The sequence below is a fragment of the Nycticebus coucang genome, chromosome 1 (assembly GCF_027406575.1).
Source record: "Nycticebus coucang isolate mNycCou1 chromosome 1, mNycCou1.pri, whole genome shotgun sequence".
NCBI lineage: Eukaryota > Metazoa > Chordata > Mammalia > Primates > Lorisidae > Nycticebus > Nycticebus coucang.
Window position 1 is genome coordinate 165,678,240 of NC_069780.1, and position 24,770 is coordinate 165,703,009.

Genomic DNA, 24,770 nt, shown 5'->3' on the forward strand with positions numbered 1-24,770 from the left:
GGCCAAGGCAGGAGGATTGCTTGAACTCAGGAGTTATAGACCGGCCTGAGCAAGAGTGGTCTTACCTAAAAATAGAAAAATTAGCCGGATGTGGTAGTACACACTTTTAGTGCCAGCTTCTCGAGAGGCTGAGACGAGGATCGCTTGACCCAAGGAGTTGGAGGTTGCAGTGAGCTGTGATGATACCACTGTACTGTAGCTCAGGGCAACAAGAGTGATATTCTATCTCAAAAAAAAAAAAAAAATCCAAGGTCTTTATGCCCAGGCATCCTGCCTATTTTAAATCACTTTTTTTTTTTGTGGTTTTTGGCCGAGGCTGGGTTTGAACCCACCACCTCCAGCATATGGGACTGGCGCTCTATCCCCTTGAGCCACAGGCACCACCTTTTAAATCACTTTTTATTTTTATTTATTTATTTGTTTATTTTTGTAGAGACAGAGTCTCACTATACTGCCCTCGGGTAGAGTGCCGTGGCGTCACACAGCTCACAGCAACCTCTAACTCTTGGGCTTACGCGATTCTCTTGCCTCAGCCTCCCAAGCAGCTGGGACTACAGGCGCCCGCCACAACACCCGGCTATTTTTTGTTGCAATTTGGCCGGGGCTGCGTTTGAACCCGCCACCCTTGGCGTATGGGGCCGGCGCCCTACTCACTGAGCCACAGGCGCCGCCCTAAATCACTTTTTAAATTAAATGCCAGACATAATACCATTTATAAGAAGGAAGATCTGTAGTATGACAATGAAATTAAGAAGATGAGGACTTGTAGCTTAATTGCTGAAATAGGATGACCCAGTTTAAACTTTCTGTACTCAGAAATCACTTTTAGTCTAAGATACGGATGCTCATCTGTCAGTTCAAGTCAGTTTGTTATGCTTGATTTGTTCTGTCTCATCTACATCTTAGTCTAATTTAACCAAATATTTTTTTCTCAACTTTTTAACATGTTGGCATAATTGAGTTTATAGTTTGTCATTGTGCTTTGTTTCTTTCCTATAGTATAAAAAACCGCAACTCATCCCGCTGGAAAACCTCATTGCATTCCAACAAAGACAGCAGAAACTAACTCATGATTTATTTGAACAAGGTGATTCTGGACAGCTTCAACTACTAAAAATCAAAATAGAGCCATCTGAAGTAAGACAACGAAAGGACAGTAAAAAAAGGCAAGTTTTAAATGAAATTTTATTTGATAATATCATGTGCCAGCAAGTTTGTTATTATTTATAATCATATAGTCATAAAAATGGAAGTCATCTGGTTTAATCCCCTAGCGTATACACAATTGCATATTCAATTTCCTTGTCAAATGTCATACTGATGTTACTATAATAGTAAAAGTATATTTTATGCTGTTGGGTTTAACAGACAGAGAAGAAGATCTGAGAAAGAGTCACAAGAAAAAAGATCAGAGAAACTAAGGAGAAAACCAAATGTGACTTTTCGACCAGAGGATTCCATCATTAATAATGACGATACAGAAATCATTAAACAACCCAAGGTACAGAACAACTATTATAAATTCTTCGTTGATTTGTGTGTACACAGAGTTTAGTATGTCTTTGTGGTTTATCTAGTCTGATTGCTGGAGGCTTCAGATGATGATCAGGAGGATCTTCACATCGTTCAATACATAAATCCCTGCTCTTCTCTCCACAGAACTGTTGTGAATCTCAAAAGCAACTGATGGCAAATCAATAACTGAAGTTAAGGGTGTCTGCCTGTGTGACTTTTTAGTATTCGAAATCACTCTTTGGTTTTTTTTTTGTGAAATCGTAACACACATAGAATGTTAGATGGGCTTCTGCTATTGCATTTTCACCTAGCTCTGAGGTTCCTCTAGGACTTCCTATAGATGTGTTATGTAATCTATATTTTAAGTCAGATCTTCTAAAACGTATTTTCTAAATTCGATGGCTATTTAGCTATTTTTGTAACAACAGACTAAACAGAAGCATTTTTGTTTACATTCATTTTTTTTAAAGGCATACTTTTTCAGTAAGTCCTCAAGAGCATGTTTGGCAACCACTTAGTAAAAATGTTGAATCCATGAAAGATTCTGATAGGATGGGGATACTATGTGAGTATCAAAGCTATTCCGAGGGGCCGGGTATGGTGGCTGACACCTGTAATCCTAGCACTCTAGGGGGCTGAGGTGGGCAGATCACTTGAGCTCACAGGTTCGAGACCAGCCTGAGCAAGAGCAAGACCCGATCTCCAAAAATAGCCAGGTGTTGTGGTGGACGCCTGTAGTCCCAGCTACTTGGGAGGCTGAAGCAAGAAGCTTGCTTGAGCCCAAGAATTTGAGGTTGCTGTGAGCTATGATGCCACGGCACTCTACCCAGGGCAACAGAGTGAGACTGTTTAAAAAAAAAAGCTATTCTGTAGTAGAGAATTGCACATAGTAACTTAGTACCAATTTATATTAAATAAAACATAAATAAATGTAAAATAAATATATATTTATTATTTATTATTATATATTTTATAATAAATATAAAAATTAATACCAGCTTACCATAAATTGGTATTAATACCAAGTTAAATTGGCAATGTTCTTTTTTTATTATTTAACCTGTGAATACCATGAACTCTTTTGTAGAGTTACTGTGATAGAGTAAATGATTTGCTAGAATAATTAATTATGCCTAGAATGATAGAAATAGGACCTGTACCTAAGAATTCAACAATCTTCATAGCTATTGAATATTTTTTCCAAAATAATAAATGTCTTTGAGTTAATCATAGATTAATCATTTGGTAATTCATTTAGGAAGAACAAAAACATCGTGGTTCCCAAACTTTGGTTGGCTTTGACGTTCCTTTTGGTATGTATATATGTGATTAATATAATGTCTAATTTCAGAGTCACAATCAGCTTTCTAGAAATATATGCAGTATAAAAATGAGACTAAATTATTTTCGTGTTATCTTTGACAAGATGGTGTGTGTGTCTGTGTGTTTTGATGTGATTTTCAATAGAGCAGTGGTTGTTAATCAACTATAACCTATAGGCCAGATCTAGACCATGCCCATTTTTATAAATTAAGTTTTATTAAATACCCATGCCAATTTGTCTATGTATTGTCTATGACTGCTTTCACACTGCAGAGCCTAACATATTTACTAACTGGCCTTTCAGAGAAAAAGTTTTTTGACCACAGTAGAGAAATGTGATTAATTACAATCTTAAATAATATATATGAGATCTAAAAGAAACTTATGAAAGAATATGCTTAGGATTGAATTCATCATAGAAAATGCATGCACATTAAAAATAAAGGAATCAGCTCAAAAAAGAGAACTGATTTATAGATAGTAAATTATTTCCCTTCTTGAACTGGTCAGTTTATTTCTTGCCCATTGAAATATATGTATTTCCTAAATCTTTTTCCTCAGCAATTTTCCCTCCCTCCCTACCTCTTCAACTAACTCTTGTGCTTAGAGGGCCATTCATTCTTTTTTTTTTTTTTTTTTTTTGAGATGGAGTCTCACTGTGTCACCCTGGGTAGAGTGCCATGGTGTCACAGCTCACAGCAACCTCAAACTTTTGGGCTTAAGCGATTCTCTTGCCTAAGCCTCCTGAGTAACTAGGACTACAATTACCCCGCCACAATGCCCAGCTGTTTTTTTGTTGTAGTTGTCATTGTTGTTCAGTAGGCCCGGGCCTGGCTCGAACCTGCCAGCCTCAGTATATGTGGCTGGCGCCCTACTCACGGACACCAAGCTAGGGACATTTAATAATTCAGCCTCTACATTTTTTCATGGTACTTAAATATACATATAGTCTCTCTCATCTTTTTTTACTACTGTTACCTTAAATTCAGCATGTCCAAAGTTTAGATTTGTGTGTATGTCCCTATTAGTGATATCACCATTTTATTTATTTTTGCCTTGAAAGGCAAGCTCTATTCACTTAGTCTTTTCCCTGGTCCTCTGTTCCTTTTTCGGTGCTACTGCCCGGCCATCAGGACTTTGCTTGCCTACACCAAGTGGTAATTTCCTAACTAACCTGCTTAGCTTCAGTCTCTCTGCTTCCTAATCCATCTGCTCACTTGTCTTAAAACCACTTTCTCTTTTTCACTCTCAATAACATTTTTTTAATTTTGTAATGTTAATATGTGCTTATTGATGGAAATTTAGAAAATAGAAATAAGAACAAGAAGAATCTTAAAATTACCCATCATCTCTCTTCGAGAGATAAACAGTCTTATTGTTCCTTCAGGCTTTGTTTTATGAATATTTCTAACATAAATATTTGCAGATATGTATGTGGAGATATTGGTCATATAAAGCAATTCCTCCTGTTTTTTTAATAACTTGATTTTACATACTAGTATTAAGATATTAGTATGGGACTACTGGTGTCCACCATAATGCCCAGCTATTTTTAGAGATGGGGTTTCGCTCTTCCTCAGGCTGGTCTCAAACTCCTGAGCTCAGGTGATCCTCCTGCCTTAGCCTCCCAGAATGCTGGGATTACAGGCATGAGCCACCATGCCTGGCCTTATGATATTATTTTTAATGTTGGTATACTACTGTAGTGGATATGTGTTGTATCATTTCAAACAACAACAAATCTCCAATTATTCAAAACCAACTTGATATCTTACAATATAACTTCATTCTAACTCTAATTACTTGAAGTTAGCACACATCCCACAGTTTAAGGGCTTAGTTCCACAATGACTGTTCCACTTAAGTGACAGCTGCAAATAGGATCACCAGCCTACTTGCATTTCTGCCCAGATTACTATAGTTTGGGGGATTCCTTTGATATGCCCTCCCAACTCAAGTTGGATAACTGACTAGAATGACTCAGAACTTGGGAAAATACTTGCCATTACAATTACCTTATAAAGGTTAAAACTCAGAAACAGCCAAATGGAAGAAGTACATAGGGCAAGGTAGAGGTGGGGAGGCCTCTCTGGGCAGGCCACTTCATAGCATGTCTTTGTAGTCACCAACCTGGACTTCCCCTTAACCTGTTTGCTTCAGAATTTTTTTGAAGTTTCAGTAACATAGGTATAATTGATTAAATCACTGGCCATTGTGATTGAACTCTAGTCTCCCTTTTCCAGAAGTGGGAGTAGAGTGGGTGATCTGGGGACTGATAGTTGTAACCCTCTAAGTATGTGGTTGCTTCCTCTGGTGACCAGCCCCATCCAAAGCTATCTAGGGGACTGCCAAGAGTCACCTCATTAGCATAAACTTAGATGTGCTCAACAGGGGCTCATTATGAATAACACAAGACAATCCCATCACTTAGGAAATTCCGGGGATCTAAGGAACTCTGGTCTGGGAACTGGGTACAGTGACCAAATATGTACATTTATTACACCACAACATGCCATCATTGGTATTCTGTTGTTCTACCTGGTCTTCCTGGATGGTTTTCCAGGAAAATCCACATCTAAACCCAAACTCTCATAATAGACTTTGGGCTTTGATTGTACTTTCTGCCTTTCCACATGGGTAGAAATTACCTGAAGTACAGCATGTGAAGTGTGAATTTATTACCTCCATCCCGCCCCAACTGATTTTTTTCTCCTATGTTCCCTATCTCCTTTTGCATTATTCTAATTTCTGACTTTCCTCTCTTTCTCTTATCCAGTCAATGACCAGGTCTTGCTTATTTTACCTCCTTTGTAATTCTTTAATTTATCCTTTCTCCTCCTTCCCTTACTTACTTAAATTGCTATAGTATCTTCATCTAACCGATAGCCTTGCTTTGGTTTTATCTACTCAAATCTCTTTTCCATACACTGCCTGGGTAATTTTTCTAGAGCATCAATCTGACCATATCACTTCTCAACTTAACAGCTTCTACTGGATCTTAAATTAGCCAGAAAAATATCTAAATTTATAGACTAGGCATGCAAAACCCTCCACAATTTTTGTTTTGATCCTACCATGTCTTTGAGATTCAATTTAGGTACCACCTCATTCAGAAAGAGGTAACATTTGTTACCATTTTGGTAACATTCTAACACCCCATATTTTGCCTTCCTTGAGTTAGATAATGTGCTTCTGGGAGCTCTGTAACATGTTTGCTTCTCAATGATCATTTCCAATGTTTCATTATATTTAAGAAATGCTACAAGATGACCATAATACTTCAGCTGGATTGCATTTCATGGCCTCTGTAAAAAAGAAAGCTGTAGGAAGTCAGGATGCAAGTACAAATACAGACCCAGGTAAAATGCCATTTTTCTTTTTAAAAGAAAATTGTATATTTTACATATTTAAAATATCTAGATTTTTTTCTTAAGGCATTGATTCCAAGGGAATTTTATGTGGTATTGGTGACTCATCCCAGGTTTTTCTCCTCACACTTGTTATATACTTTAGATACTGAATTTATGATAAGTAAAACATAATAGAGATTTTTGTTCAGAACTGCCATGACCACATCCCAAGTAAGTAGAAATAATTTTTTGAATTTGGATTCTCTGTGCCATTAATTACCTTCAGTAGAATCATATGCCTGAAATTGAGGGGCCTGGCACTGGCTGGTGAAGTTGAACTAGGAAGAGGACTGGATTTGGTTTAGTGTGGGAAGGCTATGTAACTGTGTCCAAAAAGTAGAGGAAGTAAGTGTTTAAGTATCTTATTTCAAATGTTGCCTGACCAACTTTCATTAATGTAGCTAATCATTGTGAACAGTATCTTGAATAGTATTCTGCTGATTATATCATAGTAATTTTTTTGTGACTTTTAGTGAACAGTTTCATTCGTGTTCAGAACCTTCTAAGTGATCTTTTAATCCTTTCTAATTTTATCTCATTGTAAAGTAACATTTATTGGTATTATTTTTAAAATAATATATGATCATTGTGGACTATTTGGATAATATTAGTAGCAGCAAGTGTGTAAATGAAAACTACAATTGCCCGGGTGCTATGGCTCCTGCCTGTAATCCTAGTACTCTGGGAAGCTGAGATGGGTGGATCACTTGAGCTCAGAACTTCGAGTTCAAGACCAACCTGAGTAAGAGTGAGACCTCATCTCTACTAAAAATAGAAAAACTAGCCAGGCATCATGGCAGATGCCTTTAGTCACAGCCTCTGGGGAGGCTGAGGCAGGAGGATTGCTTGAGCCCAAGAGTTCGAGGTTGTTGTGAGCTATGACATCAGGACACTCTGCCAGAAAATTTTACCACTATCATACCACTTTGAAATAACATTTTGATGTTATTTTTTCTTTCAGTCTTCTTTTGTACATTTTACGTAGTTATTTGTACTATATGGTATGAATATGTCCTGGCTTACTATCTGATCCATCATCATCCAGATGTTATTGCTGTTTTCCCTAGCCTTACCTGAAAGTTTAATCGTCATGGGTCTCAGTGTTGTTTTTTTTTCAAGTACCTTCGGACATTCTGAAGTAGCCCCGGCCAAAAACCACAAAAAAAAAAAAAAAAAAAAAAAAAGAATGTATCTTTAAGTATCTTTAACATATTTCATTGGTTATTTGCTTCATAGTATATGTTTGCTGCTGTGTTGTAGTTAGTAATATCTAACATGTTCATTATTACATATTGCATGCAAACGAATGAATGAAATGAATGTTTATTAAAAAGTGATTTTAAAATTCTTTTGTATTGGGTGGCACCTGTGGCTCAAAGGAGTAGGGTGCTGGTCCCATATGCCAGAGGTGGTGGGTTCAAACCCAGCTCTGGCCAAAAAAAAAAAAGCATATACGAAAAAAAAAAATGCTTTTGTATTATGTAGTAGTCCTTAATGGACTGTTTTTGTGTGTTGAAGAGTTGTTTAACGATATTTGAGAAAATTGGACAGGCAGGGACACCTTTTTTCCCCCCATTTGCAAGAATGTAATAAAGTCTACCCGAATCTGAAAATTCACTATCCAGCACATTTGTAGGAGTGCATTAGATTTGGATAATAAAGATAACTGTATTTTGTATACAGTTTGTTTTACTTTGAATACTACTTACGTCAAATATTTCTTGTGTCATCAAAAAAGTACTTTGTTGCATATTTCTTTTTCCAGCTGTGCCATAAAATATTAAATTAATTCTTTATTGTTAAATGCATTAGGTAGTTTCCGATTTTCTCTCTCTTTTCTTTTTCTTTTCTTTTGAAAAAAAGCCTCACTATGTCGCCCTCTATAGAGTGCTATGGTGTCATAGCTCACAGCAACCTCAAACTCTCAGGCTTACGTGATTCTCTTGCCTCAGCCCCCCAAGTAGCTGGGACTACAGGTGCCCACCATAATGCCTGGCTATTTTTTGGTTGCAGTTGTCATTATTGTTTAGCTGGTCCAGCTAGGTTCAAACCCACCAACCTCGGTGTATGTGGCTGGCTCTGTAACTGCTGTGCTACGGGCACTGAGCTCATATTTTTTCTCTTATAAATTAAGCTTCAATGTTTATCTTCCTGCATCAGAGCCTTTTTTGGTCATTACTGTGATTTTGCTAATTTTTGACTTTGCCAAGTTAATAGGTCAAAAGGAGCCATTATTTTAATTTATGTTTCTTTCTTTCTTTCTTTTTAAGACAGAGTCTCACTGTGTCACCCTCAGTAGAGTGCTGTGACATCACAACTCACAGCAACCTCCTCAAACTCTTGGGCTTAAGCATTTCTCTTGCCTCAGCCTCCCAAGTAGCTGGGACTACAGGTACCCACCACAGTGCCCGGCCATTTTTTTGTTGAAGTTGTCATTGTTGTTTGGCAGGCCTGGGCTGGGTTCGAACCCACCAGCTCTGGTGTATGTGGCTGGTGCCCTAGCAGCTGAGCTACAGGCACCGAGCCTAATTTATGTTTCTCTCTAATTGTGGTTGAGCATGTGTATGATGTTTTTGATATAAATGATGAGTGTACATAGGAGAAATATTCTTAAATGTTCATAATCTCAGCCTGTCTTTGAGAAGGCCTTGGAGGTACTTTGCCTTTGCTGCTGGATAGTTTTTGAAAAGTTGGCAGGCTATTTGCTAGGGGTCTGTTATTCATCTAGGTGAAGACCAGGATATACATAATAAAACCTGAAATTATATTCATTATTTAAAAATGAAATTCTCCCCTCAATGAATCCCCAACAATAAAAAAAAATGAAATTCTTAAACTGTTAATCTACTTTCTACCTACCACCCTTTATGCACAATATCTAATTATCTGCATTTTACACATACGTATATATTGTATATATAAAAAATATGTGTATACGTACATATATGTACTATAAAATATATATATGTACATATATGTACTATAAAAATATACGTACATATATGTACTATATATATATATATATTTTTTTTTTTTTTTTTTTGAGACAGTCTCAAGCTGTAACTAGAGTGCCATGCTGTCATGTCTCACAGCAACCTCAAACTTTTGGGTTCAAGCGATCCTCTTGCCTCAGTTTTTCTATTTTAGTAGAAACTGGGTCTCACTTTTGCTCAGGCTGGTCTTGAACTCATGAGCTTAAGTAATCCACCCACCTCAGCCTCCCAGAGTGCTAGGATTAAGGTGTGAGCCACTGTGCCTGGCCAGTTCATATATTTGTATTTATATTTAATATTTTTGTGTTTTTCTTATATTTGTGAAATTTGTTTTCTATTTTCTCTTTTTGCCTTATATTTCCTAATGTATTGCCAGATAAGGAAGCTGGTTCTCAAGAAGTCGTTTCTGAATGTAGTGAAAAGCAACACATCATTTCTTACACAGGAGGTATGTATGATTTCTTTCGCTTTCCCTAAGAACAGATAAAATAGGCTTGGTGCCTGTAGCTCAGTGGTTAGAGTGTCAGCCACATAACACTGGGGCTGGCAGGTTCAAACCCGGCCCAGGCCTGCTAAACAACAATGACAACTAAAGCAAAAAAATAGCCAGGTTTTGTGGCAGGCACCTGTAGTCCCAGCTACTTGGGAGGCTGAGGCAAGAGAATCATTTAAGCCCAAGAGTTTGAGGTTGCTGTGATCTGTGATGCCACAGCACTCTACCAAGAGCAATATAGTGAGACTCTGTCTCAAATAAATAAATAAATAAATATGCTAGAAAATAAGGATAGAACAAAAGGTACAGTGTTAAACTGCGTACCTATCATAGGAGGCCTGTTTATTTTCCTATTGAATACGAAGCAAACAACTTTTATGAAATTTAGATGTTAAGACATTTTAGGGGGTAAAATTTAACTGGGGGCTCTTTGAGTGTACTAGAAACCATTGAATGATACCCTTTGAAGAGTGTGAATTTGTCTCAACAAAGCTATTAAAAATAATAAACTATAGAAAATTTAAAGAATTAAATTATACGTTAATTTCCTAAAATCAGACTTTATTGAAATTCTTATAAATAAGGTGGACAAACATGACTTAATATATATGCAATGGAAATAGGAGATTATAACATTTTCTTGACATACAGATTCTTTATTTTTCTCCTGAATCATTTATATGAGAAAAGCAATAATCAGCCTGCATTTTATTATGAGTTGTTCTTAGAATAGAATTTGCTTTAATTTATTTATACTGATAACAGTTCTGGTTAGATTTTCGTGAAATACATTTTATGTCGTTTCTTGCTAACCTGATCACACAAGGTTAATAATTTAGAGCGTTTTACAGACATTCTTTATGTTTATGTTCCTGATTTTTCCTTTCTTAATTTCAGAACATGAGCTGTCAAATGTTCCTCAACCATTGGTTCCAGATGTATATCTGAATTTCAAGCTTTCCCCTGAAATATCAGAGAAAACTTTGCCACCTTCACCACCTCATACAGTAAGAAATTTGGTTCGTGTTTCATTGAGAACTTTTAATAATACCTTAGTGCTAAAATGTACCATGGTCTTTCAGACATTATTTAATTGTAAAAGTAAAATGAGGCTGATTTATGCCCCCTGTGGCTCAGGCCTGTAGTTCTAGCACTCTGTGAGGCCAAGGCGGGTGGATTGCTTGAGCTCAGGAGTTGGAGACCAGCCTGATCAAGAACAAGACCCTGTCTCTACTAAAAGAATGGAAAAATCAGCTGGGAGTGGTGTAGGCACCTGTAGTCCCAGCTACTCAGGTGAATGAGGCAAGAGGATCACTTGAGTCCAAGAGTTTGAGATTACTATGAGCTATGATGCCACAGCACTCTACTGAGAATGACAAAGTGAGATTCTGTCTCAAAAAAGTAAAAAATTAAAATTAAAAATAAATTAAAATCTCATTTATGTAGTTTTGTAGGTCAAAAAATTAATTCACATAGTATGCTCCAGAATAATGTAAACTAAGGCCAATAACACATACTTCCTGCAGCTTTCTCTAAGGTAGATATATATAAGCTCTTTTTGCCTTATTATTAATAAGAATAAAGCACTAAATCTTTTTTTTTTTTTTTTTTGGCAGAATGACCCTATAAAGTAAAAAGAATATATCCCTTTTTGATTTTGTGTGTTTTGGCTCAGGTTGGACATACTTATATAAATGTGATTGACATTGAAGCAGATGATCTTCTACAGGAATTACCTGTCAGAGAAGAGCCAAATGATAACGTTACGAATCAGCAAAGCGATCATCTGGAAGTTCCATCCTCTGCAGAGTTACATTATGTGGCAGCTTCAGTTACTAATGCTTTTCCTCCACATGATTTTAAGAATCAAGGTAATAATTTTTCCTACTTTTAAAATGAACACATTTTGAAAACTTCTTTAAATATTGTTATCCCTTCTCACATCTCTTAGCTTTCCTCTTATAAACCCACTGTACTTTTAGATATATACAGTCACATTTAGAAATGTTCTATTAAGGGTGGCGCCTGTGGCTCAGTGAGTAGGGCCCCGGCCCCATATACTGAGGGTGGTGGGTTCAAGCCCGGCGCCGGCTGAACTGCAACCAAAAAATAGCCGGGCATTGTGGCAGGCGCCTGTAATCCCAGCTGCTCGGGAGGCTGAGGCAGGAGAATCGCGGAAGCCAGGAGCTAGAGATTGCTGTGAGTCCTGTGACATCATGGCACTCTACTGAAGGCAGTAAAGTGAGACTCTGTCTCTACCAAAAAAAAAAAGAAATGTTCTATTAATCTTCCAATTATTTTGTTGAAATGTTTAGAATTTATTTTTGTATGCCTTTCATATTCTTGATAGAATCTTCCAATTCTGCTATGGACTTATTTTCTAAACCTACAAAAGTAACTCCAGCCTGTATGGATGGAAAAAGCTGGAGAGCAAGCATAACAGAAGTGAAGAAGCCTAGTATCATCTCACCAACACCATTAGACATACAGCAGGACAAAGGTGAATGGCCAAGATGTATAGCATGACCTTCTCCTGAATTGCTCTTATAGTAGAAACAAGCATTAGCAAAATGTTAATTTGGTTGGGCATGGTGGCTTACACCTATAATCCCAGCACAAGAGGCCAGGAGTTCAAGACCAAACTGAGCAACAGGGAGACCTTGTCTCTGCAAAAATAGAAAATTTAGGCAGGCATGGTGGTGTGTGTATGTGTAGTCCCAGCTACTCAGGGAGGTTGGGACAGGAGAATCACTTGAGTGATTAAACACTTAGGAGTTTGAGGCTGCAGTGAGCGATGATGATGGCACTCTGTCCCAGGTGGGTGACAGAGCAATACCCTATCATAAAAAAACAAAAATAAAAGACCAAGGTAATTAAAAAAGAAACCATTAAAAAACTTGTCCCTTGCTAAGGAGAGTGGCTGTAGGTAAGTAAATGAAACTGAGCCATGGTTCCAAAGCTGGGACCCATAAATATTTTGCAAAGAGACTACAGATTTATTTGTGCATATGTCTTTTCTTAGTTAATGAGGCTAAAAATAAATATCCTGTTCATAGTGTTTTGATGTTAAAAGGGAATTCTCTGAAAAGATGAGAAATCTTGTTTCATGCCTTAAATTTAAGTCCTTTATCCATCTTGAATCAATTTTTGTGAGTGGGGAAAGGTGTGGGTCCAGTTTCAGTCTTTTACATGTAGACATCCAGTTCTCCCAACACCATTTATTGAATAGGGAGTCTTTCCCCCAAGGTATGTTCTTGTTTGGTTTATCGAAGATTAGGTGGTTGTAAGATGTTAGTTTCATTTCTTGGTTTTCAATTCGATTCCAAGTGTCTAAAAAAATCCTCAAAGAAAGCATAGGAAAAGCACTGGAAGATATTGGCCTGGGGAAAGATTTCATGAAGAAGACTGCCATGGTAATTGCAACAACAACAAAAATAAACAAATGGGACTTCATTAAACTGAAAAGCTTCTGTACAGCTAAGGAGACAACAATCAAAGCAAAGAGACAACCTACACAATGGGAAAGGATATTTGCATATTTTCAATCAGACAAAAGCTTGATAACTAGGATCTATAGAGAACTCAAATTAATCCACATGAAAAAAGCCAACAATCCCATATATCAATGGGCAAGAGACATGAATAGAATCTTTAAAGATGACAGACGAATGGCTAACAAACACATGAAAAAATGTTCATCATCTCTATATATTAGAGAAATGCAAATCAAAACAACCGTGAGATATCATCTAACCCCAGTGAGAATGGCCCACATCACAAAATCTCAAAACTGCAGATGCTGGCGTGGATGTGGAGAGAAGGGAACACTTTTACACTGCTGGTGGGACTGCAAACTAGTACAACCTTTCTGGAAGGAAGTATGGAGAAACCTCAAAGCACTCAAGCTAGACCTCCCATTTGATCCTGCAATCCCATTACTGGGCATTACCCAGAAGGAAAAAAATCCTTTTATCATAAGGACACTTGTGCTAGACTGTTTATTGCAGCTCAATTTACAATTGCCAAAATGTGGAAACAGCCTAAATGCCCACCAACCCAGGAATGGATTAACAAGCTGTGGTATATGTATACCATGGAATACTATTCAACCATAAAAAAAAATGGAGACTTTACATCCTTCATATTAACTTGGATGGAAGTGGAAGACATTGTTCTTAGTAAAGCATCATAAGAATGGAGAAGCATGAATCCTATGTACTCAATTTTGATATGAGGACAATTAATGACAATTAAGGTTATGGGGGGGGAAGCAGAAAGAGGGACGGAGGGAGGGGGGTGGGGCCTTGGTGTGTGTCACACTTTCTGGGGGCAAGACATGATTGCAAGAGGGACTTTACCTAACAATTGCAATCAGTGTAACCTGGCTTATTATGTACCCTCAATGAATCCCCAACAATAAAAAAAAAAAAAAAAAGATGAGAAATTCTAGAAAAGCACATAGAAAATACATAGGCATGACAGCCAACAGTACCTAACTGGAAAAATATTCAGTTTTATAGTCACAAACAGGTTGTGCTGTTGTAACTTTTTGTAAGATTTGGACTATTTCTCTACAACCTTAAGTTATCACATGCTGTGAATGGTTAAATTAATCCAATATGTGATCAGACTTACTGCAACAGAGACCCAATGTGTCTTCTGGGTTCCATAGCTGTTGGGCGGCTTGGACCAGCTGGCTTTGAAGCCTTTTTTTGTGCTATCTCCCCTGTCATGGGGCTGCTAAGGCACATATAGGTAGGGGGAGAGGACACCACTATATAAAGCTAACAGTCCTTTAGGCTGGGGAAGTGTGTGGGGAATGTGAAAAGGGCTTGACTTTTAAATTCAAATAGAACAGACCTGGATTTCAATCCCAATTCTGTCACTAGTTTACTGACTTTTTGTAAGTAAATTAAATTTATTTGGCCCTCATCTGTATCTCTGTGGGACTCAGACTCTCTACCATGAGGTACATCTAGACAAATGCCTGTGGCTGCTTAGGTATTCTGTTAGTTTCCCTTCATTTTCATACCAGTCTGGAGGCAAATCCATCTCCCTGTGACCGCTGAGTATCTTAGGCCAGTATTTCAATGACCATAAGCTATGGGCTAATTTCCTTTATCAATGACTGTAAGCTGCGAGCTAATATAATCAACCTTTTAGAGGATCCTTTCTTGGGGGTACTGCCTGGTTGCAAAATATATCAGTGGACCCGTCTACTCTTATTATAGAGAAGAACTTTAAAATGCCAATTTTAAAGGAAAAGTTTTATATTTTGAAATTAAATTCAATTATGATTTTTTTTAATTAAATCATAGCTGTGTACAATAATGCGATCATGAGGTACAATGTGGTAGTTTTATATATAGTTCGAAATATTTTTATCAAACTGGTTAACATAGCCTTCATGGCATTTTCTTAATTATTGTGTTCAGACTTTTATATTCTACATTTAGTAAATTTCACCTATACCCTTCTTTACTTCAAAGACTCAATATAGTCATACATGTTAGTATTGAGTAGGATTTGCATTACAGAAATAGGCTGAGAGAAGTGAAGGGCAGGGTCACAGGGTTTTTAAAACAAAAAACAAAACTAACAATACATTTCTGTTTTAGACCTGCTCACTATTTTGTTTTGTTGTTGTTTTTTTAAAATCGGCTGCAATGACTTTATTTTAGTGGCTTTCTAAGCCCTCCAAAAGGTCTCCTTAGCCAGGGCTGGCACCCAGTCAACCATCTTCACAGTGGAGTCCTAATTACTTGATTCTGTTTTGTAGATCACAGAGGTTCCTTCCAATGATCTCTTCCTCCATTTCCTCAAATCAGCTTACACATTCTGAAAGTATATCCATCACTCTCTAATACTTTGTGGTGGCACATTCTGGTCTCCTACTTTGTGTTTGAAGTAGATCGCTTCTTCGTCTTCGCTATCATTAATCTTTTATCTTCTTATTTCTCTTAGCACAGTCAGGACATAACATATTATCTTCTAGGCCTGGAGATGGGAAAATGCAGGCTGGTAACAAGAAGAGGGAAATCATCCTTTTGGGAGTGGCAGACACCCAGGCCTGACCTGCATGACATTGTAAGCGGACCCACTCCTCCTCTGTGTCTGCAGGGAGCGGCTTGCCATGGATCACACACCACCTAAGGCCAGAAGCTGTTGTCAAAAAGGCCTTAGCAGAATCAGGAATGGACCATGAATTCACAGTCTTAGGCTGACCAGCTTTTGCAGCAATCCTTGCCCACGATGCCAATGCAGATTCCTGAGCTGATGTTGTCACTTCTACTCTATCGAGTTCTTTTGTTTTCACACCCATCTTGGACCTTTCCTGAGGTCTTGCTTTCTTGGTCTCTGCCTTGAATTTCCTTGAACATGAATATAATCTGGCCTCCTTTGGTATTTCAGGAATTTCACATTTCTGTTCAGGAAAGGCATGCTCCTGAAGCCTCAGAAAAACTTCTGTTTTCTTGCCGTCAGTACTCAGCTTGAGTTGCTGGCACCAGTTCCTCAAAGTGTCTCGATGCACATCATTAATGGGAGACAAAAATGGTTGGCAAGGGAAGATAAGGTTTTTTACATCTAGCTTTGTGGATGGCTTTTGATTGTTTATTTGTTGGAGGTAGATGAATTTTCCTGAACTTCTCAGAGTTGTAGGCCTGGCTCACTGAGCCAGTATCTTCATTGTGTTCAGTTTGACATCAGAAGTTGAAGAAACAGTTGGTTCCATTTGTTTATTATTTGCATCGTCTGTAACTGGAACCAATGTCAAAATCACACTTTCTTCATCATCTATTTCCTCCTCAGAGAAATTCTTCTGGCTGCTACCATGATTTGAGTCTGACATTTTTTCAGCAGGACCTGGGAGAGGTAAAGCCAGCAATGGTAAGGATAGTGCTCACTATTTTGAATAACAGTGCAGTGGCTTCTTATTTTGGAAACCATTTACCATTATGAACAGCATCATTTACAGCAAGCAGAGTTTCGCTGGGCCCAGGAAGAGCATTGCAGGGTCAGTGGCAGTTAGTCACCTCCTGGGTAGGTGACTTTCTCTTACTAGTCAGTGGAAGTTGAGCAGGTTCTCCAGAGAAAGGAAGGCTAGTTTTGTTATATATTGAGGCCATTCTGGATTTTGAGTGTGTCCATCTCTTTTGTTGTATTTTCTATTTGAAGTTTGTGTGCATTAAATTCTTTCTTGAGAGTGATTAAGAGAAATGCTTCTGGGTGCTGAGAAACAGAAAGCATGAATAGATGGTGAAGTACTGGGACAGCCAAGCTAAAACGTGTCAGGAAAAGACGATGTAACTGCCTTTGCCAGGACTGGCATTTACCATTGTCTTCTCATGGTAAGGTTCACTTTAGACTAGGACTGAAATATAACAAGCACTGTTCCTATTTGTTTAGTAATTCACATTTTTCAGAGAACTTTGTTCCATAATTTGATTCTCAGAAAACTTCTATGAGTTAAGTAGGGCAGGAATCATAATCTTTATTTGCCTGAGTCTTCAATAACCCCTGAGTTCAGGACTAGACACTGGAGCTTGGAGGGAAGGAACACCAGGTGCTCAGCCTTTAGGCACTACCGTTCGGGAAAGAGGAGACAAAGGAAGAGACGCGTGTGATGCTGCCGGGTGACTTCTGCAGTGGTGGTGTGGATGAGACTCTTGGGTGGTGTAACATATAATCTAACCTACTTTAGGGGAGGATTGGGGCCATTTAGGAGAGACACCTAAATGGAATCTTAAGGAAAAATAGGATTTAGCAAAAGGAAGGGAATTCAAACTGAGATAAGAGATTGCTCAGTGACTGAGAGTGTTGGTGGAGCCTGATTACCTTGAGAAATTAAAGCTCAGTAAGCTTGAAGTCCAAGGGAATATTTTGTTGTGAATAGGGCGCCGGCCCCATATGCCGAGGGTGGCGGGTTCAAACCCAGCCCTGGCCAAACTGCAACAAAAAAATAGCCGGGTGTTTTGGGGGGCGCCTGTAGTCCCAGCTACTCGGGAGGCTGAGGCAAGAGAATTGCGTAAGCCTAAGAGTTAGAGGTTGCTGTTAGCCGTGTGACGCCACGGCACTCTACCCGAGGGCAGTACAGTGAGACTCTGTCTCTACAAAAAAAAAAAAAAAAAGAAATAGCAAGAAATGATGCTAGAGAGATAGACAAAGGAAAGATTCTGTGTGCCACTGTCATACTGAAGGATTGGGGTATTTAAGGTGACGGCATTGGAAAAGTATTTAAGGATTTTGGGCAGAAAAGAAACAATACTGAATTTGTATTTTAAAAAGATTTCTGTGGGCATGTGTGAATGGTGGACTAGATAGGACAGAGATTAATTAGGGATACTGTTTGGGATCTGTCTGTTGTGAAAGCATCAGCTGAACAGTGATGTTAGGAATGGAGGTGTTAAAGAGGTAGACATACCTACTTGATTGTATCTGAAGGAGAGAGAGGAACTTTGATTGACTTTAAGGCCCTTGGCTTGGGAAAATAGGTGAATGCGAGTGCTGTTCACTGAGCTTAGGAACAAGGAAGAGGGAGCAAATTAGAGGGACAACAGTAATGAGTTTAGTTTCCTGTGCCTATGGGACAACCTAACTGGGATATCCAGAACATAAGGAGCTGATTTCAGAAAGAGTGCTGCATAATTTAGGAGTCATCTGTGAATCTGTGATTTCACTCAGGGAGAGTGGGAAGAGTGAGCAGAAAGTGTGCTGAGGCTGGCAGCCCAGGACATGCGGATGGTAAAAGGAGTGTGTAGCAGAAAACTAAGAAGGTTGAGCAGCACAGGGAGGAGGAGACCCAGGCACCAGATGAAGAGTGCATTCAAAGTAGAAAGCATCTCAAATCTGAGGAAAGAATCAACTGAGTTTAAGAGTAAGAAGAGTCATTGGCTTTGATATTGGTCTTGGGAGATTTTTTTTTTTCGAGACAGAGTCTCAAGCCGTCACCCTGGGTAGAGTGCTGTGGTGTCATAGCTCACAGCAACCTCCAACTCTTGGGCTCAAGCCATCCTCTTGCCTCAGTTTTTCTATTTTTAGTAGAGATGGGGGGTCTCACTTTTGCTCAGGCTGGTCTTCAACCTGTGAGCTCAAGCTGTCCACCTGCATTGGCCTCCCATCATACTATGATTTCAGACAGGTGTAAGTCACCGTGCCCAGCTTTGGTCTTAAGAGATTTAATGTTTGCCCACATAAAGTCAGTAATAGCCAATATTGAGCCTTGCTTTTACTGTACAATGTTTTGGTTTTCCAATAGGGTTTCAAAAACTCATTAAGATATTAAAATTACTTTTTATGAAATATATGTTTGCAATAGAGAATAAAGGTAATATTCGACTGTCTTGTGGAGCGAACTTAGGGGTAGTTATATTGTTATGTATTCTTATATCTTGTTCTTATGTCTTGCTCTGTTGCCTGAATTGGAGTGCAGTGGCATAATTGTAGCTTACTGCAACCCCAGACTCCTGGGTTCAGGATTCTACCTCAGGCTCCTGAGTAGCTGGGACTACAGGTGTCCACCACTACGCCTGCCTCATTTTTCTGCCTCATTTTTGTAGAGATGATGTCTTGCTCTTGCCTAGGGCATTCCCAAACTCCTGACAGCCTCAAGTGATTCTCCTGCCTTGGCTTCTGAGAGTGCAGGGATGAAAGGCATGGGCCACCGCACCTGGACTTGTTATGTATTCTTATCTCACAATAAGGACACATCTCATAAATCAAGAAGCTGAAAGGTTTTCAAGTATTTTAAATTAAAACTGATTTGGAAAATAATGTTTTGCTGGCTTTAAATGAAGTCACCAAATAAATGAGATCATCAGTATATAACTTTCCCTTAATTTAATCTATTCCTATTTTACTTTTATTAATATTTAGATCTGCCAAAACCAGAGCTCCAAATCAAAAAAGAGATCACCAAGTCTGAATCTGCAGAAGACTATCCACTGTGGAAACTGCTGCAGGATGTCGCTACTGCTCACCCTGCACCAGGCATTACAGCTCACCGGCTAGAGCATTTCACCTCTGAGCTGCAGAAAATTGATGAACAGCTGTTAGCAATACAGAACATTGCTGAAAACATAGAGCAGGATTTCCCCAGGCCTGAAGTGCTATATCTACGTTGTGATAAGGTAGATGCTCTTTATTTTGGCTTTTGTTGGTGAGTTATTATCTTTGTAGTATGATATAAATTTAGACACTTGATTTTTCAAAATAATGGGAAATTTGGTTTCTTTGGCTAGAGTTTCTCAACCTTGGCAATCTGGGCTGGATATTCTTTGTTGTGAAGGTGGTCCCATGCATTGTAGCACATTTGACAGCATCCCTGCTCTTTTCCCAGTAGATTCCAGTAGCTCTTGCTCCAGTTAGAATAATTAAAAATGTCTTCACATATTGCCACATGTACCCTGGGAGCCAGAATCATCCATAGTTGAGAACCACTGCCTTAAGCTTTTAAGAAGTAAACCTATATTTTCTATCAGGAAAAGAAATAAATTACAAAACTAATATGTGGTTTTGGAGAAACCCTGCTTGTAATCGAGTGTCATTTTCTTTGGAAAGATTTGTATGACTTTACAAATGTCATTATTTCTATATTTGGGATTCTTCTCAGTTTCTTCTAAATGTTTTATATAAGAGAACTAATAATCAGTTGCTTAGAAATTTTCTGTATCTGGGTAGCACCTGTGGCTCAGTGGGTGCCGGCCCCATATACTGAGGGTGGTGGGTTCAAACCGCCGGCTAAAACAGCAATGACAATTGCAACAAAAAATGCCAAGTGTTGTAGTGGGCGCCTGTGGTCCTAGCTACTCAGGAGGCTGAGGCAAGAGAATCACTTAAGCCTAAGAGTTAGTTGGAGATTGCTGTGAGCTATGATGCTAGGGCACTCTACTGAGAGCAACAAAAATGAGACTCTGTCTCAAAAAAAAAGAAAAAGAAAGAAATTTTCAGGCGGCGCCTGTGGCTCAGTCGGTAAGGCGCTGGCCCCATATACCGAGGGTGGCGGGTTCAAACCTGGCCCCAGCCAAACTGCAACCAAAAAAAAGCCGGACGTTGTGGCGGGCGCCTGTAGTCCCAGCTACTCGGGAGGCTGAGGCAAGAGAATCGCTTAAGCCCAGGAGTTGGAGATTGCTGTGAGCTGTGTGAGGCCACAGCACTCTACTGAGGGCCATAAAGTGAGACTCTGTCTCTACAAAAAAAACCTAAGCCAAGAAAGAAATTTTCTGTATCTTAAGTATTCACAGTAGCACTCTAACCTGGCAATAGATTGAGACTTCAAAAAATATATATTCATAATAACAAAATTAATGTTTATATGTAATGATAGGTAAAATGGTAGGAAAAATCTCAAAAGTTGATTATTTTGAACAAACATTTTGTCCTTTTTTTAAGGAAGAAAATCTACACAATAAAGATTAAAGAACAAATAGTAAAAATATGTTAATTGTGTTAAAGTCCAATATTAGGAAATGCAAACTAGCCTGCAGCATAGGAATTCCATTATTAACTTACCTAACAAATATTCCAAGATGTTAGCATGTTGACATTTTAAAAGATATATTTATTTGGTTTATAGTATGTCTTTGATCCAAACATTGAACACACATTAAAAAGTTAAGATTAAGCCTACGCAAAAATACACTGAGAAAATGCAAGCTAGGACCACTGTTAAATAATGAGATCATGGTGTTTATTTGGTGGTTTTGCTTTTTATTTTTTAAGTCAAAGTTTTATTTTTTATTTTATTATTTTTATTTCTTTGTTTATTTTGAGACAGAGTTTCATTATGTTGCCCTTGGCAGAGTGCCATGACAGCACGGCTCACAGCAACCTCCAACTCCTGGGCTTACAGGATTCTCTTGCCTCAGCCTCTTGAGTAGCTGGGATTACTGGTGCCCACCACAACGCCTGGCTGTTTTTTGGTTGCAGTTGTCATTGTTTAGCAGGCCCCATCCAGGCTGGAACCCGCCTGGGTGTATGTGGCTGGCGCCCTACTCACAGAGCTATGGGTGCTGAGCCTTAAGTCAAACTTAGATCTGTCACATTTAAATTAATGTTCAGTAGTCTTTGGTACTCTTTATTTCAAAGAACCTCTTGAAATTGTCTCCTAAGCTATTAGTAATTTGATAAGTAGTATATCTAAGCCAGATGGTTTACTTATACCTAAATGTAGTCTTTTTTTTTTTTTTTGAGACAGAGTCTCACTCAGTCACCCTGGGTAGAGTACTGTGGTATCATAGTTCACAGCAACCTCAGACTCTTGGGTTCAAGAGACTGTCTTGTCTCAGCCTCCCAAGTTGCTGGGACTATAGGCACCCGCCACAATGCTTCGCTATTTTTAGAGGTGGGGTGTTGCTCTTGCTCAGGTTGATCTCGAACTGGTGAGCTCAGGCGATCCACTACTTTGGCCTCTGATGTAGTCTTTATGCTGGCTTGCTCATTCTCGCAAGAATCCTTAAGTGTTCATTCCTATAGCAAATATTTACTGAGCATCTATTACATGTTAGGCTCTGTGCTAAGTTCTGGGAATAGAAAGTTGAGTAAGGGAACGTACCTACTGTCCAGGAGCATAGAATCTAATAAAAGAAGGCAGATCTATACACCAGGGAATACTTTTGTACCAGGTGCCTTGAGGACACATAGGTGCTGTTGTTACTTGATGGGGTAAGTGAAGTTGTGGCATCAGAGAAGGATGTATAAAGGTGACTCTTCAGCAGTTTGATAAAGAAGAGTTGAGAAAACATCATGAGCAAAAGCAGAAAGATGCCAAATGGCACAGAATGTTTGGGGACCTGTGTCAGCATTACTTGGAGGTAAAGGTTGGTGGAACTGAATTTTAAGACATATGGCAGTAGAGGTAGTGAGGGGCCAGATAAAGATGGAAATCATTGTTTGCTATGCCAAGCAATTAGGATTTTATCCTACCAGCAGGTGATAGGAAACCATTAAAGAGTAAAAGCAGTGAAGGGATATGATCAGACGTGTTGGCACTAATGTGGAGATTACCTTGGATAGGTTAAGACTGGAACATGGAAACCATGTGGGTCTTCCAACCTGGCTGCTCATTATAACTGTCTTGGAAGCTTGTTGAAAATGAAAACTCCTGTACCCCATTTCCCTGAAATTCTGATTTTAAGTGGGTCTGGAGTAGAGTCCAGGAATCGGTATTATTAGCAAGCTTAATAAATAATTCTTATCATGTATCTTATATGCTGTAGCTCTTTATGAGGTCTGCTTATAGGTGTTTGGGCTGCACTGCATACCCAAGGCAAGAAATACTAAGGTGCCTCAACTTTAGCGGTAGGCCTGGAGGAAGAGTGTGACAAGATGTATAGACTGATAGGCCATGGGAAGGTGAAAACAACAAAGAGTCTGGGTGGTCTCCAGACTCTAGGTTGGGTAAGTGGTGGACTCATTTTCCAATCTAAGAAAGGGGAAGTGGGTCTGTGTGTGTGCACATGAGTGCACATGTGTTGGAGGTATTTAACATGTCAAAGACATGTTAAATTTGAGGTACTTTGACATGAGGGGCAGTTGGATATCTGCTTCTGCGACTGAGGAAGCTCTGGGCTGGAGGTACAAATCTTGGAGTCATTAGTTACGAGGAACTTCAAGTCATAGTAGCACAGCCACTCACCCCCAGAGAGCACACAGAGTGAGAGAAGAGGCTAAAGGAGAGAATCCTGCAGGCAGACTGCCTCTTAAGGGTGAGGACTTAACAAGACTTGAGAACAATCTATCTGAGCTAGTTAGAGACTTAAGAGAAAGCCAGCCAAAATAGGACTTTGCACAAGTCTGGGCCTGTTAGACAGTAGAAAGCTATGCTTGTCAAAGCCACCCAGTGTGCTTTTTCAGAATATACGTACATGCTAGCCTTATTGAAAGGGGGCAGAGGTGGCTTGACATTTTGAAAGTTACCCCAAATTCTGGTAGAGCCCCCTCTCAACTAAGCCTCTAAGACTAGAAGGTAAGGACTGTGTCTTTTGCAGCACATGACAGGCTGCCTTTGCTCTCTTATTTTTGTTTTTTGTTTTTTTACTTTTTTTTATTAAATCATAGCTGTGTACATTGATATGATCATGGGGCATCATTCACTAGCTTCACAGACCGTTTACCAAGTGCTCTCTTATTTTTGGATTGTGACAGTGGTACAATCATATTTGTATACTAAAGATGTGGCATTAGAACAGTTAATTAATAATTATGGCCCAAGCTTGGGAGATAATGCAAAGGAAGAGTTCTAAAACCATCTGCTCAAAGTCAAGTCCGATAGTCCTCTCTTATCCAAGGTTTCATTTCCTGAGGTTTCAGTTATTCTCTGTACAATAAGTTTTTTAGGTGTTTTTTGTTTTGTTTTGGTTTTGATTTTAGAGAAAATGTCTCACTCTGTCACCCTTTAATTGTAGCTTAATTAATTTAACCTTTTTAGAGGCTCAGGAAAATAGCATCATATAATTTTAGAATGGGGAGGAACTTTACTATCTAGACAAAATCTTTCATATAAAGATGAGGGAACAAGACCTAGAGAGATTCAGTGACTTCTTAGTGGCACAACATGGATGCAACCCAGATTCTCAAAGCTGTAGTCAGTACTTGTCCTTAGCATCCCTCTGCCTCTTCCAGGTCTATAAGCTATTTTCTTTAGGTAAGTCAAATGTTTATATTTATGTGTACATTATAATAGGATGAGGGTATTTTTAAAAATATGTACCAAACCTATTACTTAATTATTGCTTTTTCCTTCAAAGTAGTGATCTGGGAAGATTAAGTTCCTCCCTAATTCCCAGGGGTAACTTTTTTTTTTTTTTTTTCTTTTTGAAATTCAGTGAGTATTGGGCGGCGCCTGTGGCTCAGTGAGTAGGGCACCGGCCCCATATACCGAGGGTGGCGGGTTCAATCCCGGCCCCGGCCAAACTGCAACCAAAAACTAGCCGGGCGTTGTGGCGGGCGCCTGTAGTCCCAGCTACTCGGGAGGCTGAGGCAAGAGAATCGCGTAAGCCCAGGAGTTGGAGGTTGCTGTGAGCTGTGTGAGGCCACGGC

The 24,770-nt window shown here is 39.0% G+C and overlaps 1 protein-coding gene across 5 annotated transcripts in view; it reads left to right on the forward strand.

The window, feature by feature from the left end:
• CPLANE1 (ciliogenesis and planar polarity effector complex subunit 1) overlaps window positions 1-24,770 on the forward strand; it is a 148,995-nt gene that overhangs the window by 88,121 nt on the left and 36,104 nt on the right. For 3 of the 5 annotated variants that reach the window (XM_053592040.1, XM_053592048.1, XM_053592064.1), the window contains exons 34-42: window positions 1,000-1,170; window positions 1,373-1,501; window positions 2,774-2,828; window positions 6,093-6,197; window positions 9,618-9,689; window positions 10,632-10,741; window positions 11,410-11,605; window positions 12,085-12,234; window positions 19,608-19,861. In XM_053592040.1, coding sequence (XP_053448015.1) covers window positions 1,000-1,170; window positions 1,373-1,501; window positions 2,774-2,828; window positions 6,093-6,197; window positions 9,618-9,689; window positions 10,632-10,741; window positions 11,410-11,605; window positions 12,085-12,234; window positions 19,608-19,861 — 1,242 coding nt within the window. Of the gene's footprint in view, window positions 1-999; window positions 1,171-1,372; window positions 1,502-2,773; window positions 2,829-6,092; window positions 6,198-9,617; window positions 9,690-10,631; window positions 10,742-11,409; window positions 11,606-12,084; window positions 12,235-16,544; window positions 16,623-19,607; window positions 19,862-24,770 lie in introns of those variants that run through there. The other 2 variants (XR_008380219.1, XM_053592056.1) reach the window with 2 other exon arrangements.